Here is a 16,756-nt window from a genome sequence, read left to right as displayed (position 1 = left end):
GATTTTTGTTTTAGTGGTAGAGAGAGTTGTAACATCCTCAAGGGCGCAAGTTAGTGGGAAACAAACGTGAGTGAGACTCGTTAACGGGGGGAGGAGGAGGAGGAGGAGGAGGGGGGAGGTGGTGGTGGTCGCGTCTCATTTACCTGCACTGGTTTGGTAGAAACTATGACACGTCAATAAAACAGAAGCAACCGACTGAAACTCAAATAGCTACTCTTTGATAGACGTGTGTTTTAGCTGAGTCCTGATAAAGTAACGAAATTTAGTGCAATAGTTATAGTTTCCTGTTATTTATTAATGAATTGCACCTCTTTTTTCACTTTGCTAACACAGAAAAAAAATTTGCAGCATATCCTGGAAAGATGTGTGTTATCTCTACAGTATTACCCTAAATTTGCAACAACAACAAAAAACCCACTGGCAGGGAATTCCCTCACCTGTTCAGTTGGTTTATCTTGAGCTGCTGTGGCAGCCATGATTGTTAAGACCCAGTTTATGAAGGAATAGTATGAAGCATGTGTCTAAAACATGATTTTGATGTGGGGACTGGGTGAAAACTGTCTAAACACTGAATATTTGCCTTTACTAACTGAGTTTGATATTGTGCCTTACTGACAAACAAATAAAACAGAACACCATTGTCTTACTGACTGATGAGATAAAGCTGAACCTGTCTCTACTCTGGAGATGGCCAAACTGCACACAGTTAGGCTACCTCATCACCAGAACTTTATATATTCTCCACTTTGACATTACTGATACTGAATATATCTCACTAATAATTGTTTTAAAATTTTCAGTAGATTGCATTTACACATTTTACCCATTTAAACAAGTTAATCCTGGTGTGAAACTTTTGTCTTTATGTAAGTTGTTCTTAACTATATAGCCTATATGAGCTGTTGTGTCCTGTTGAAGAATGAGAGGGAGTCAAGCATTAGCCCCGTGGTACGAAGGGTTAACACATGGAGAGAGAGGAGCCAGGACATAGGCCTATAGAAAGATGTTTATGCTTTCAGTTTAGGTAAAGTTTAGTCTCATGTTTTAACTAACCTATTGTGTCTTATATTTTTGACTACCATTGAGTTTAAAGACAACTGAAACTTGTAGCCTAAGCAAACCAAGATTTGTGTTGAGCTTAATTCATAATGCAATGAGTAGGCTACCAGTAGCCTACCTGTTTGATCATTCAGCGGCAAGTTGAGAGCACACAGAGCCACGGTGAAAGGAAAACATCTCCAAGGCCGAAGGGAGCAGAGGATGAGAGGCCTGTGAGCCCTGCTGAATGAAGTGAAGTGAATTGTGAGGAAGAGGATCTGTATTATCTGCCTTGGACCCTCTGGGATGGAAAATTTACATCAGAGTAGGGAGGGTTTTGTTGTGTTTCAGGTCCAGAGGTTTGAGTGCTGGGAAGATGGGACCAACCTGTGCCAGCCTGAGGGCACCAACGTCTAAGTCTAAACCACAGCCAGTCCCCACCTGTTTTTGACCAATAAGAATTACTGTAATTACACACACATAGTGCGTAGTATAAAAAAAAACGCTTTTGTCTTGAGCAGATGACAGAGAATTCTCGCTCTCCTGGGATGATGATTGCAGCTAACCGCTTGTGGACTGTGATTTCTTGAACAGGAGAGTTTTTTTTGTATCTGATTCGTTTGATGATCCAATTGAATAAATAGTTAACCGGAACGTCGTTGTTTGTCCTCTCTTGGAATAAACGAACACGCATGTCAGTTTCCCTGTTTTTTCAACCTGACAGGACCTTCCACAAAACAAGGTCACAAGAGTAAGAAACAAAGCTAGGCTGATGTGTAACTCGGTGGAGCAAGTTCCCCAACATTTTTTAATCAAATAAGCTCAATGCACAATTAGCTCCACACCTGTCTAGTTAAGCCATGATCACAAAGATTTAATTACAGGTCAAACTCATATTATTGCAATCAGGGCCGCTGCTAGGAATTCTGGGCCCCCTGAAAGAATCCTAAAGTGGGCCCCTGACTTTTCCACATTTTTTTTCAACTACATATGTATTATCATTTTTTATTTAGCCTACTTTGTTTCGATGCTAATGCAGCATTACTATGAGTATTAGTCAGGGTCTAAGCAGAATAATTCAGTCATACAAAGATTAGACTACTGGGTTTTTTTGTGGGCCCTACTGGGCGCTGGGTCCCTAAAATTATCATCACCTTTCTCCCCTATACAACGGCCCTGATTGCAATTAATATCCCAATGAATTTGGTTAATGGGGTTTCAAATGGTCAAACATTTTAACACAACTTAAAGATTACAAGAAAATGTCAAGACTTTTATTTTCCCCATTTGCAGAAATTTTGAATACTAGTTTTTAATCACCCACCTACAGCACAAGGGAGGGAAAAAATGAAACCATGTCATTTAAAAGTTTTTATTTGAAATGATTTTAAATACAAATAATATATTTTTCCATTTACAATGACAGTTCCTTTGTAAACAAAAGTGGCAGATAGTCATTGGGTAGTTTGTCCAAACTGAGACGACTTGTTGGCCTGTCGCCTGGACAAAGTCCGTCATGGGAGAGATGTTGTCGTATTTAACCTCACTGCAGTTTTATTTTTCCACACAGCGTAAATCACTGATGCTACATTCTATTGCAGAGCGATAAATACTCAAGAGTACAATATTACCTGTTAGCATACACCTGCTTTGAACACAATTGAAGGAGGTTATAGTGCGCACATGTCAGTTTGTTTGTGAGTGTGTATGTGGTGTTGGGAGAGTATGCACGCAGATATTCAAACCTCTCTCTCTCTTTCTCTCTCCCACACTAACATGACACACTGAAATATACCGAAACAGAAGCAATTAACCGTTGTGTGGATATTCTTAGTGAAAGACTTTTTTTTATATATATATATATATTTTAAAAATAAACCGTCAAGGTGTCAACATAGTGAGAGCCCACAGAGCCGTTCAAGGAAGCTCTGATATTCTTTTTTTTTTTACCCCCACTCATGAAACTAACAGATGTAAAAACAAAAGTTAGAACAAAAGAAAATGAGACAGAGACCTGTCTAGGTGGTACATTTGTTATAACTACAGCTGAACTGAGACAAACAAAAATAAATTTTAAATGAATCTGGGATTTCCCCGGTCAGAACGATTTTGTATTCCTCAGACTAAAAAAAAACGAAACAAAAAAAAAAACATTTGATGGCATGGCAGCAATTATAAAATTAAAAAAAAATAGAGATGGTGCTGGACAGAATATGCTTTGACTTACACTACGAGTTACTTTCAACAATTTTTGTTCGAGACACTTTTCAGATCACGAGTGTTGCATGTGTGTATGTGTGTGTGTGTGTGTCAGGGACCTCATACTCCAATCCCTTTCATCACGGGGCCGGACATTTGTCACTCTTGACTGCAAACCCTCTTTTCACCTGACAAAACTGTACTTCTTGGTGACTTTGTCATGGCGAGATGAGATCAGTGATATGTAGAACGACGACTGAGGAGCTTAAAGTTACTACTAAGAGGCTAATTCTAAACTGAAACAAAGGAAAAATACTGTTGATTTTTACAAACACAAAAAACTAGATGTACTTTTATCTGCTCTCCCAAGAACCACTGGTGCATAGCACCCAAAGACGTGTATGTTGTAGTATTTCAGTTGTATTCGTAAGGCCTTTCTGGACAATGAGTATACACTGGAATGTGCTACAATTGTAAATTAAAAAAAGAAGAAGAGAGAAAGAGTAAGGAAGTCACTTCTCTGAAAAGCCTTGATTATGTATATATCTATATATACTATATACCAGTATCTGAGCCCCTTAGAACTGACTGAAAACTCACAACTTTTGTGTAGTATATGAAGAAGAAAGAAGTTTTAACACTGCAACACCGTTTTGTCTTGTTCCCTCACTACACTTGAGGTCGCAATTCATTTCCAGAGCCACCTGCTTTCAACCAACAGTCGTCTCTTCCAGAAAAATACAGTTTGATGTGGATGGGAGGGGCAGAACAGGCATCGCTGACGGAACCGGCTGGACGTCAGCATCTGGTCTGTAGTCGTCCTCCTCGACATACATTAAGTACATACAAGTGACTGGCTGGTGTAACAGCAGAGAAATTATAAAACGAGAAAAAACAAAACATGAAAACTGATGAGACTGAACCGTGCTCCTGTGCACTGAGCGGAGCGAACGTCCCAACGGTTGACTCGGATGTGATCCCGGGCGAGCAGGGATAAAGCTCACACTTCTGCAGTTTAAGTGTACAATAGAAAGTATCATTGGTGTGGAAAACATTGGTGCCGAGTGATTTTTAAAAATTAGGAGCGAGAGCAAAGTCACGATTTCCGTACGGAAGTCATGTGTGGTTGTTGTTTTTTTTTTGTTTTTTTTTGTTAATGTTGCAAACAGAATTAGCTGTTATACATCCCCCTCTCCCCCTCGAGAAAAGAGCCCAGATAATAGGTCCTCCAGTCCACAGTGTGTCAATCTTTCATACCTGTACAAACACATACAAGGTTACAAACACACACACACACACATACACACACCCTCTTACCCACACACACACTCACATGCACGCACACTTGCACACACGGGCCTGGTTAAGTATTCACAGAATTTTCTTCCGCCAGCAACGGAAAGTGAAGGAACAAGTCTCTGTAGAAAAGGGGAGATGAAGGGGGAGGGGGCGGGGTCACAGTCCATGTCATTGTAAGGGTTAAATGGACAAGGAGGAAGAAGAGGAGGAGGAGGGGGAGGAGGAGGGCTCTGAGTGTATAAATTGTCCCCAATGATCCAGTGTGTGTGTGTTTGAGTGTGTGTTTGTGTGTGTGTGTGGCGGGCGGGGGGCGTTGCTGCTCCTCGTTCACTGCTCTTGAGTGCTGTTGTGGGGTCAGGAGTGCGTGGGTGGCCAGTCCATGGGAGAAGGCTGAGCGTGTGTGTATGCACGTGCGCGTTATGTGTGTCCGCGTTTTCAGTCGTTGTCCTCGTCGTCGTCTTCGCTCTCCTCGATGCCGTCGCTGTCCTCCTGCTCCTCGTCCTCCTCCTCCGTGTCCGGGATGTCCCACTGCGGGTGGTTGTCCAGCATGGCCTTGGCCTCGTGGACCTCCAGCTGGGGAGACACAAAGGACACGCACACAGTTTGAGATGTGGAACTAGTGTAGTTCACAGACTTCTGCTGGTGAATATTGTATTCAGCCCAATGGAACAGCCTTAAAGGGATAGTTCAACATTTTAGTAAATTGGCCCATTGCCATAATCCCTATAGTCATAGCAGTAGGTTCGTTACCTTTATTTATCGGTGCGAGCTATTTTTTGAACGGCGGAGCAGAGCCGCAAGCTGCTCAGAGCTACGCTACGGAGGCTCATGGGATTTCTTGCGGCTCTGCTCCACCATTCTAAAAATATCTCGCACCGATAAATAAAGGTAATGAACCTACTGCTATGACTATAGGGATTATGGCAATGGGCCTTTAAATTTCAAATGAGAAGACGGGTATATGGAGCGGTTATGAATACGACCTATAGAGAATCTGACCCACAATTTGTGATAATATCAAGGATGTATCAAGACACAGTCAACCCCTCATGGCTGAACCTTCAGCCTAACTGTCCTACAACTGGCTGTGATCGACTTTCACTTCAGCATAAAAATTAAAAGTTGCACGAGACAGACCGTTATTTTTTTTAACATTATACATTTCTGAAATCTTGAATGTCTACACTCCCTCACGATCCCCGAGGTCGGCTGATCAGCTCTTCCTCGTCGTAGATTAAAAACCTGAGGTGATGAGCGTTTTCTGTGGTGGCTCCTAAATTGTGGAATGAACTACCACTAGAAATAAAAATATCCCCCACTCAACCTACTTTTAGATCACGTTGCATATTCTTTGGCTTTTAACTCAGCACAAGAGTTGTGTGACCTCTGTTCTTGTTTTGTCTTTTTATTCTCATTTTATTGTATTTTTAAATCAGTTTATCCTTTAATGGCTCTTATTTATTTATTTCATTCTTATTACATGTTTATTTAACCATTTTGTTGTCTATTTCCTGTATGTTAGTCATTGTGCAGCACTTTGGTAAACTTTTATGTTTTTTCAAAACAGAAAAAAAGATGTGCTATATAAATAAAGTGGATTTGATTGGGTTTTTCTTTTCAAAAATGTCGACAGAGGCAGAAATCATGTCATTGCCACCAGCTCACATCTGAAATTTACAAAAGTAATGAGCAGATCACAGTCCTGCATGAAACTGGTGTTTTGTGTGATAATTTGTACACCAGCCCTTAAACATTTAGGGTCAGTACAACAATGGCAGTACAACATGTTTCTGCTATAAAAAAAGATGTGCTGTACTGTTTCACTGCCAGTGGAAATGAACGTGTTGAACTGTTTTACAAAAGAGGCTGCAACGCTTCTCTTTTAACTGTAAATCACACTGAATACGTTGAATTCTCATCTGTGAAATGAAAGCATAACAGAGACCGTGTGCTGGAGCCGGCTCGTCTAAATTAACTGTAACTGATTAAATTCTCAACTGAAATAGAAACCTGCTGCTGGTGGGAAAGAAGTCTATTTTCAGAACTGCGTGAGGTGGTTTTTAAAAATCGTGCCGGAAAATGTTCAAAATCTTTAAAAAATGTCATGGTCTTTATTCAAAGCTTTAGATGTGTTGAAGAAAACAGAATTTAAGATCGCTGTTTCACAGTATTTTCTGATTAGCTCCTCACACCTGAAGTGCACTCTGGCTACATGTCTAACAGGTGGTGCGAACACGCAAACACAAACAAACAAAAACAAACAGTTCTCTCTCTGGTTTGGCTTCTAACGGATCCCCTTCTTCCAAACACCTTGGCAGCAATTAACACAATTGTTCAGTGAGCTTCTGTGGGTGGTGGGTCTATTGTCCCAGCCGCCTTGGCAGGAAAAGAACCCTTTATATCCAGGACAATTTACACTGATTTGGCTTTGGAAATGGAAATGGCTCAGCAGTCTAGTCTACAGTACAGTAGAGTACATTGATTCTACATGAAACCACATACACACTGCTTTTTTTTGTCACCTTGAGTGGTTTGATCTGGTCCAGTCCCAGGTAGGAATCAGAGCGGAGGATGACAGAATATTGGTAGTTGCCTGTTTTGGAGGGAGCTGGAAACTTGAGCTCCACCTGGAAAGGAACAAACACACACACAAATAAATGGATTACATCTAAGAATGACTGTCGCTCCATGCACGAAGCTAAAGCAAAAAATGTCAAAAAATGATGCTGCCGAATGCTGATGGTGACGCCTGATCATCTAGTTGGCTGTGCGGTAGGTAGGTAATCACAAATGACCCACTACATGATGATGACGGGATCCAACTGTAAATATTAGAGCAGCATTACCTCAAGCTGTGATTACAATGCCGCACAATTACATATGGCAAACACCTAATTATCAGCACAATGAGGCTAATTATTATTCGGCGTGTGAGCGGAGGACGAGCTGCGAACACAGCGGCGGTTCGCTGCCCTGCCTTGTTGATGGAAGCGGCCTCTGTGCACTCCCTCCCTCCCTCCTCCCCCCGAAAGCGCGACTGTCAAACACGCAGCGTACGAGCAATCTCACAACACAAACAACAGAAGGAATTGTTGAATCGACAGAATAGCTGATTGCCAGACAGTGAGCCGTTTAAACGCCCGGCTGGGGTCACCTCCTGCCGTTACGTGCCTTCAGAGCCGCGTACAGCTGGTCACGCGGGCCTCGTTAAGCTTTTACCTCGCCGCCGGTCCTCGCTGCCGCCGGGGAACGGCGGGATCAGAGGTGCAAATGGTGCAAAAAATAAGCACACGTATGCGCACGCACACACACACACACAGGCTGCTCCGAGGAACTAACGACACAAGTGCAAAAGGTTGCCTGGCAACAAGATGTGTGGCTACGGAGCACAGGAAACAAGAAACGTAAACACACTGTAACTTATTAAGGCCTTTCTACTATATGAGGATTATAGCATAAGACATAGTATACTATGCATTTTAATGTGACATATTCTAACCAGTGCTAAAACATATTGAATGACACTACAGTAATTAAGGGAATTATTACGGAATATGTGATATGTGACTTTTTCTTAAATCATTATGAAATTTGATTAATTTCAGTTGGACAATATAAGTGATCTGAGCATGTCACAGGTCTGAGTTTTACGCGATTTTATAAACTGTTTTTTTTTTTTTACATCCATGGACAAATAATAACACACACAAGCTCACCTCTTCTGTGTCTTTTAGTGTGCAGACGTGGTAGGGCATGGAGACGAGGGTCTGATCCCGGCGGTCGGCGATGTAGAGCCACCACCACTCCTGCTTCTCCTCGGGGAAGTAGAGGCTGTAGACGGGGTGCGTCACCTTCGACTTGGTCTCCAGCAGGGCTCGCTCCCGCCGCTGGATGCTCTGCTGCAACGCCTCCCACTCCTGACGGTCAGATGTGAACAGTGAGAGGTTGGAGGTGGTGCTTCTCTAATATTTATTCCACTAAAATATCTGTGAGTAACGATGCAACAGGAGGGAGTGATAACTCCGTTAAATCACATCCTATCACCAACATGTGGACCTAAACAAAGTTTCCTGACCTCCTCGTCGTCTCCAGCCATCTCGTCCACTTCCGTGTCGCTCTGCTTGTCGCTGTCGTCGTCTCTCTCGCTGGGAGAGTCCTTGTTGGCTTCGCCCTCGTCCGACTCGCTGCCTTTATCTGAGGCCTCGTCCTCCTCCTCCTTTGCTGCTGCCGCTGATGTCGCAGCGACGACTTCCTGCAACGACAACATCCATAAGAAGAATTAAAGACTGAAGAAGCTTAGCTTTGGTAAATATGTGACAATACAAGTCGGCTGTTCCCGCATACGCACATTTCCTGCCACGTTGCCGTTGGCCTGCTTGGTTTTGGCAGGTACCGGAGCTGCCTTCTTCTTGGTTAATTTTTTCTTCTTGGACTTGGCTGTCTTCTTAGCCCCTTTACTCTTGTTCTGCCATACTTTGGTTTTGGCTTTACTTGAGTCCCCTGGCTTTAAAAACACACACAGTCACATTAGGATTAGGATTAGGTAAAGATGCCAAGATTTCCTGAATAAATAAACATTTAATTATGGCTCAATGTGACTGTCTGAGTGTATTTTTTTTTGTTATTCTTACTGCTTCCTCTGTGGTGGCAGTCTCCTCTCCTGGACAAGGCGTGGACTCCTGCTCTTTTTCAAACATGTCCTACACACACACACACATCACACATCACACAGGTATACAGAGTGAATTCATGCTTTTCAGCCACAAAGTCAGCAGCTCACTCTAGTGGTCATCCAAGGTAATGCAGGCACAGAGTAGCAACATCATAAATCACTTAGATTCACTGATGTTTGCTCTATGAAATGATGTCCTTGTTTAACCCAATGTAATCCTCGCTTACCACCATCCGTTTTCTGGTTAAGGTGACGGTTACTGTGACAATAGAGCCGGCTGTGATGTTATTGCTGTCTTCATCATCGAGGACTGTAGAGAGAGGAAAAATAACTTGAAACCTCAAAACACAGACAAAATATTTGCAGTTAAACAAACCAGTTTCACTAGTTATTGATCAGGTTGCTTGAAAAAAACACTGAAATATAGTTTACGAACCAATACTACATACTACATGTCAGGCTATACTACACTATACTACATGGTTATCAGTAACAGCAGCTTGGAATAACAAAGGCTGTGCTACAGTGGAGTCTCTATAGTGACAGAAATACTGATTTGAAATTAGTGTTTAAAGCCAAAAGGGAGTTAAACAAAGTGTGTGTGTTTGTGTATTTTAGGACTGACCCTGCAGTTTGGTATCCATGGTGATGTGAGGGAAGCTGCCCAGCACCGCCATGACCTCATCGTACTTCTCCTCCCCCAGGAAGCGCAACATGCTGCGCCTGTCAGAGTCCTTGAGACTCACCAGGTCCTGAAGGGTCCGCACTTTATACTAAAGAGGAGAGGACAAATTAAATTATATATTTACTTTAAAAATCTACAAAGCGTGTGTGCGCGCACATTTGGAGAGATGCAGCAGGTACCTTCTTGGAGATGCAGTAGCGGAGGTGCTCCTCCTCAAAGTGGGGCAGTTGCAGAAGTGGTGACTTTGACTCCTGCAGACCCTGCACTATCATCTGGGTCAGTTTCATACAATTCTCAATGGTCACCAGACGAGGAGCATGGAAACCTGGACAGAGGCGGTGTATCAGCACATACTTACAAACCTAATCAAGGCATCATGCTGCCTATAAAACAACTGAAATACTCATATAGCCAGGGACAGATGCAACAAACACTGTTTAGTGTAGTTTTACAGATTCACAGCTCCCCTCTGTTTTCATATATTCACATTCAGTATAGACAATGTTGATTTAGCACCAGTAAAACTTATTGAAAAAAAATCTAGGCACATGCCATAAAAACACAACACAGCATAAAAAAACAGTGTCAGACCAAACTACTTCTTTAACCATACAGTGTGCTGTTTTTTCAGCAGTGGTTATTAATATGCAGTACACAACGCATAGTAAAATGCATGTACCTCCTCTACTGTTGGCCATCATGGTCAGCTGACAGCCCACGTTGATCATCTCCTGCAGGAGAGCTGGACTTTTCCTCGTCACAAACCTCTGATCTGGGAACAGAAACACACCATGTTCTAAATCACATGTTCCTGATTATATTATGAATACCTGATTATTATGAACAAAATGAAAATCTCTTTTATCATTATATATTCAAATAAAAGCTTGGACTTTGTAGGTATAAAATTTGAGGGCAGTCCCCCAATACAGATATAAATGATACATTGTTTCCATCATTAGACCATGTTTTATTTTCCATTTTTAGAAATCTAAAGAATGGTTAGATACTTATAACTTACTAGACAAGTAAAAATGTCACATATTTCATTTTTCAGTCTCCTACCTTCCTCTAACTCTTCTGATACATCCATGCGTGCCAGGTGAGAAAGCACCAACACCCTGGCCTTTAAGCTGTAAGGATAACAGAATGGAGGCTCCTTCTTCTTCACGTTGATATTTCCTAATTCACGGATCAGCTGCAACAGAGACGGGATGGGTCGTTTAGCAGACACACACACACACACACACTGCACCTCCATTTCTTATTAAACTCTGGTGCGTGTTATTACCTGTGGCACTTCAATATTGTCTGTTGGTCTTATGGTGGCTTCTTTATTGCTGCGAGGGTCGAACTCGAACGCTGCAGTCAACACCATGGCCAGCCCTGCAGGTCAGATTCAGACATAACATAAGTACAGATCAGTATGGATGACCAGAATCTAAAGGTTCAGAAATATAATCAATGCACTGCTCATCATAAATGTCTCCCGACCATCAATCGAACAGGATACTCACTCTTCATGTTCATATTTGGCGTCTTGTACATGAAATGCATAAAGAGCTGGGTAGTGTTTATGAGGATCTGGTCTCCACTGTAACGGATGGAGCGGTACCACCATGTGCCCTAAGATGAAGAAGGAAAAAATATAAATTAACTGAAACACCGATGGGATAAAAGGAAGAAAAGTCAACGATAGGACATCGTTCTCTTACCACAACGACAGGGAGGATGACCATGAAGGCGAGTCCGTACACCAACAGCACCTGCAAAGGAAAAGAAAAACTATCAGACCAGACATGTTTTGTCCTGGATAACATCATAGTCTTTTGATTATCTGCCAGTTAAATACAAAAACCAAGTTAAAACTACTTATTTACTTATATATATATATATATACACATAAATAGATGTTATGTACCAGCATTGAGTTCTTCTGGTCAACAATCCAGGCAGGCAGGGCAATACCAAAGCTGGTAGCTACAAAGACAGACATAAAACACACTGGTTACATACTGCAGTATCAACCCCCCCAGCAACAGCACTGGGCTGCTTGAAAATTTCAGCTTCATGGTTAATCTCCATCTGCATGTAAGTGGCGACCGTAGAAACAAAAACATTTACATCCATTAAAAAGTAACATCTTCAAAACTACGATGAATTATTTATGATGTTCAACAATTATGGCTTTAATACACAGAATCTGAACCACAGAGAACTCCCCAAATCTGTAGAAAATGTTATTTTTGGATCGGTGAATGCGTGTGCTAAAGTGCGAGCCACTCATCACGGGCGTCTGGGTGTCAGCTCGCACCGGAATGAATGGGCCGTGTTGTTTCCATCCATCTTCCACTGTTAAACACGTTCATTGCTATAAGAGGCTGACTCACCAGCTTCAAGCACAGAAGGTGTGTCAACACATAAAAATCCAAAAGCCTGCTGTGGGATTGAGGGAATCGTCTCTTACCTCCTGGACCATCTGGGTTGCCGTACATTTCCCAGTTCTGTCGGGACTGTTCATTGGTCAGACTGTGGGGAAAAAGAAAAACAAGTAGACACATAAATGGATCAATCGATAGCAAACGCTGGGCTGCAGGAGACGACTGCTTTCATCACCGATGGCAGATGCAGTTTTGTGGTCTGGGTTGTGAAATCGAGACATGACTGACACTTACGCAGCGTAGGCTTTGGCAATTCTCATAAATGTGGCCTCATCACCACCTTTGTCAGGATGGAACTTGAGTGAGAGCACACGGTATTGCTTCTTGATTTCTGACAGAGATGCACCCTGGAGACAGAAATATAATTATAGCAGCTCCAAAACCCAGCCATACATAACAAATACTGTCAAATGCAACTCTTCTGTAGTCATCAAAGTCCAGAGGGATAAAATGTTTTATCCTGTTCAAGAAATTATTTCATATCTTGAGCAGACAGATTCAAATACTGAAACCTTAAGGACATCATTTGTTCAAATTTTGTGTGTGTTTACCGGGTCCAAGTTGAGGACTTCATATGGATTGTACTCTTGGTACTCTCTGTCCAGCTTGGACACCTTGTAGGCTAGCAGCAGGAACACAGCCCACCCAAACAGCAAGGCTGCTTTCCTGAAAACATCAACAGACAAACAGGAAGAAAATGTTAAGACACAAAGATCTGAATTATCCACACAACAACCCTTTATCACTATGGTGTACAATTATCACGACTGTGTGTTGATCCAATCCTTCAACCAGCTTTTAGCATTTTGAAGCCACAAACATGAAGTCGTAATTAAAACACTAAACCCTAAATCATCTTAACCTGCTGTATAGAAGCAGCAGAGACAGGACAGGCTCTGACATTATTGTTGTTTAGTATTTACACATGGAAGTTGAACTTGTTTCCATGACAATGGCAAACCCCTATGGGCCGCTCTGCAGCATGTGTTGCCATGACAACCACTCACTAGCCTCAGAGTTGTCTGAGTAGCTCAACCAGAAAAATACATGATGGATCCCCATAATAAACACTCATCATTATGATACCATAGCCAAGAGGAAACATGAAGATTTTTTTTGAAAGAAAGTTAAAAGAAAATCTATTTGATTGAAGTGACTGCTTGAACACGCCTTAACAGCCTCTGTCACAACTAATCAGGTGATGCAAATCAAGAAATGATTAATGTTGCGATAAAAAAAAAACAGGATGTGGTTCTAGTGACAGAGCAGGAGTGGAACGTGGAAGTACGAAGCTTAGCAGATGAAACGGCAGAGACAGAACAAAGACGAGATACTCAGACAGACACACTGAGACGAGGAGGCAAATGAGTGTGAGACGATGGCGAGAGTGAGACGGCCAAGAGCTCTCCAACACCCATGTTTCCATTAACGAGGGATTAATCGCATTTTCATTGCCATCGCGAGAGGAACATGCGCAATAAACACATGATGAGTAAGAAGAGGAGGCCTGAGGGGGTAAATTAATGTTTTGTTTAATTGATTGATTATTCATGTGCAATTTGTTCAGTAAAGATATGCTCCTATATATTATTCTATTCAGTGGTTTAGGGACCCTATTAAAGCAGAAAGACTAAGGAACTGTATGGATAATATGCACAATTAACTATTTGCTTATTCATTGCAAGTCATATTGTCAATATTGAATAGTGTCATCACACATTTTGACATTTTGCTCATATCGTGCGGGTCTGCCGTTAACCAACAGACACACACAGCACGAACAAACAACACTTGGAAAACAGGGTCATCATGTTAAGAGAAACGTAAACAGTGCAACGCAGTGTTTACGCCAACCAACCACCGCACACGTCACTGAGAGGGTTTACACACAAAAACATCACAAGCTGAACCTGCCTGCGCCCTGAATTAATCAAAACAAGCACTTCCTCACACGCACACATGCGAATCTGTCCACGCTACGGACAGCAGCAGCAGCAGCAGCAGCAACAGCACGGCCCCCATGTCTCATCTTCACACCACAGACACAAACTCTGTCCAGCTGGAACCTGAGCGAGCAATAGAGAGCAGCTCCAGCAGCGAATAGTGGATGATGATGATGATGACTTGAGCTTTCACAATGCAAACAGCTACAGGCAGGCCACACACACACACCAAAACAATAAAAGCAATGTCACACCAGGCAACAAAGGAGACCCAGAGAAAACCTGCCACTATGCTGACAGACAAGATCAGTCACGTGTCAAGACATTTGCATGAAAGTAATCCATCATAGGCTGCGCTTGGGCACCGCAGATATCTATAAATAACAGTAAAGTTTTACAGGAGCCTCGTCATCTCAACGCATCTCAGTCCAACTTTACGCAAGAAGAACGTGATCAGCTTCTGTAAAAAGGGAAGTCCTGGTAAGTCAGCTCTTCAACAACTGGTCTGCATCTTTTTAAGACTAACGTACAAACACAAAATCTCCACTGATCATACTCACTTTAGTGTAGGGACGATGCTCTGCTGTGACTTCATCAGCCTGAGCCGGTACCACAGACACCTGCCATGGACCCTCCTCAGGCTCTTCAGACGCAGTTGTTCTGGAGGCAGGATGGACAGAAAGAGATAAACGACACATTAGCGCTGCCAAAAACCAGTCACAATCAATAATACTGAGGATGTGGTGGTACATGAAGTTAGGTTTACATCCGTGGGGGGGGGGGGGGGGAGTGGTAGACAGAGGAAATATCATTACTGTGGTCACGTTAGCTAAGCAGAGAGACATAGTGTATGTTCACCTCAATCAGTAAATAGGTTCAGATATTTATGTTTAAGTAAATAATATTTGATAAATGTCATAAATATAGCTTGGTTAACCTCATTTACATTCAGTATTTGGTCTTATATCACGATATCAGTATCTGGGGCTGTTAGCAACATGCTCAGCTCTATGGTGACCTGTCATTTATCAACTCCCAGTGGACCAGCTGTATAAAGTGTGTTAGCACCTCTTACATAACCCATGTTAGATATGCTGCTTTGTTGACAAACTGTTGAGAGATAAGGGATATTGCAGGTCAATAAAAAAAAAAAAAAGCACACAGACAAAGCTGGCTTTTTTTTTCTTCTTTTTTTTTTTAAAGCTACCAAGGCTTTGAGCTGCTGCTAGCCTGCACTTAGCTTAGTGAAGCTAACCCACAAGAAGCGGGCAAAAATCAAGCTAGATACGTGGAGTTAAGACGGTTATGTAGCCAAACGGGGCTGGTAATGAGTGAAGCAGGTTTGGGTAGATTGTGTTAACAGTGACTGGCTTGTACTAAAGCTCTGAACACACACACACACACAGAAAGAGAGAGACGTGGACTAGCTAACATTGAGTCACCACACCAGCCGTTTGCTCAGGCTGCACCGCCTCAGCCTTCAGCAGAAATAACCGGAGAGATTAAACAGCTCCGAGGCGCCGTCGTGGACCCTTCACGCTGCTCCGCGGCTGTCCGTGGTCCGGTTATTATTTAGCTCAGTTAAGTTAGCTCAGAGACACAGACATCGGGCCTTACCAGCATTCTGATCCCGGGGCCAGAGGTAATATGTGGCTGGGATCACAATGAGCCCGACGAAGGACGTTAGGAAGTAGAAAAACGTGTTGCCGCTGTCATCGTACTGGAACTGTTGCCCGGCCATTTCGTAGCGGCGCTTGGGTCGCCCTGCTTCTCTTCTCCGCCGGCTGAGCTTCCCCTCCTTCTTCTATCTAAGCCCAGGCAAATGTGTGCGACTTGGACTACTTGACAGACCCGTTTGAGCTAGCCAGCTAGCATCCAGCCAGCAGCAGCAGCAACAGCAGTAGCAGCAGATCTCTGGTGATCATCGGTGTACGTGGTGTACGCCTGCGCAATGTGGGCCCCTCGGCTTCTTCGACGGGTGATTCAGCGCTTCTCCCCCGAGCGACAGCGACACCCAGCGGCGGAGGAGGTGCAGACACGCAATTACATTTTGAGCAATAAGGAGGAGATGATGGCAGTTGTTTGCAACAATCAGCAGTGGTGTATTCAGGGAGTGGCCTTGGGTGGCCACCCCAGGTGCCACCCCAAAATATAATGGGCTACATGCCCAGTCAGAGGCATTTTATACATTGTTTATACTAGCTTTTGTCTAGTAATTATTTTTCTCATTGAGGTTTTCTCACAATTGTATGTTGCCACTCTTGTATTTTCTGTATTTCTCTGTCTTGTTTTTCTTGCAGTGTTAGTAATTTAAGTAGATATGGGTTTTGTGTGTGCACATGCTCACGCTTCATGCCACCCCACCATATGTCAGTGCCCCACGTGGGCCACCCCTATCAAAAATGTCTGGTTACGTCTCTGACAATCAGACGTATTAAATACATGCCAATAAAATGTGAAAAGAAAAAAAAGAATCTAT

At 42.7% G+C, this 16,756-nt stretch overlaps 1 protein-coding gene across 1 annotated transcript; it reads right to left on the bottom strand.

Moving 5' to 3' along the window:
* Positions 1–2,403: 2,403 nt before the first annotated feature.
* sec63 (SEC63 homolog, protein translocation regulator) lies at positions 2,404–16,234 on the bottom strand. The gene is made up of 20 exons (XM_084000860.1): positions 15,895–16,234; positions 14,838–14,937; positions 12,886–13,000; positions 12,569–12,681; positions 12,361–12,422; positions 11,815–11,873; positions 11,609–11,659; positions 11,411–11,519; positions 11,185–11,279; positions 10,959–11,091; positions 10,573–10,665; positions 10,073–10,218; positions 9,834–9,981; positions 9,436–9,518; positions 9,168–9,236; positions 8,885–9,040; positions 8,612–8,788; positions 8,253–8,453; positions 7,059–7,163; positions 2,404–5,109 (listed from the first exon to the last, which is right to left on the bottom strand). Exons 1-20 carry the CDS (start codon positions 16,016–16,018, stop codon positions 4,972–4,974), a joined length of 2,277 nt encoding a protein of 758 aa, XP_083856986.1. The 5' UTR covers positions 16,019–16,234; the 3' UTR covers positions 2,404–4,971.
* Positions 16,235–16,756: the final 522 nt, after the last annotated feature.

This window comes from Trachurus trachurus (genome assembly GCF_905171665.1).
Source record: "Trachurus trachurus genome assembly, chromosome: 24".
Classification (NCBI taxonomy): domain Eukaryota; kingdom Metazoa; phylum Chordata; class Actinopteri; order Carangiformes; family Carangidae; genus Trachurus; species Trachurus trachurus.
Note: the sequence above shows the minus strand (reverse complement) of the source record. Positions and strands in the feature narration are given on the sequence as shown.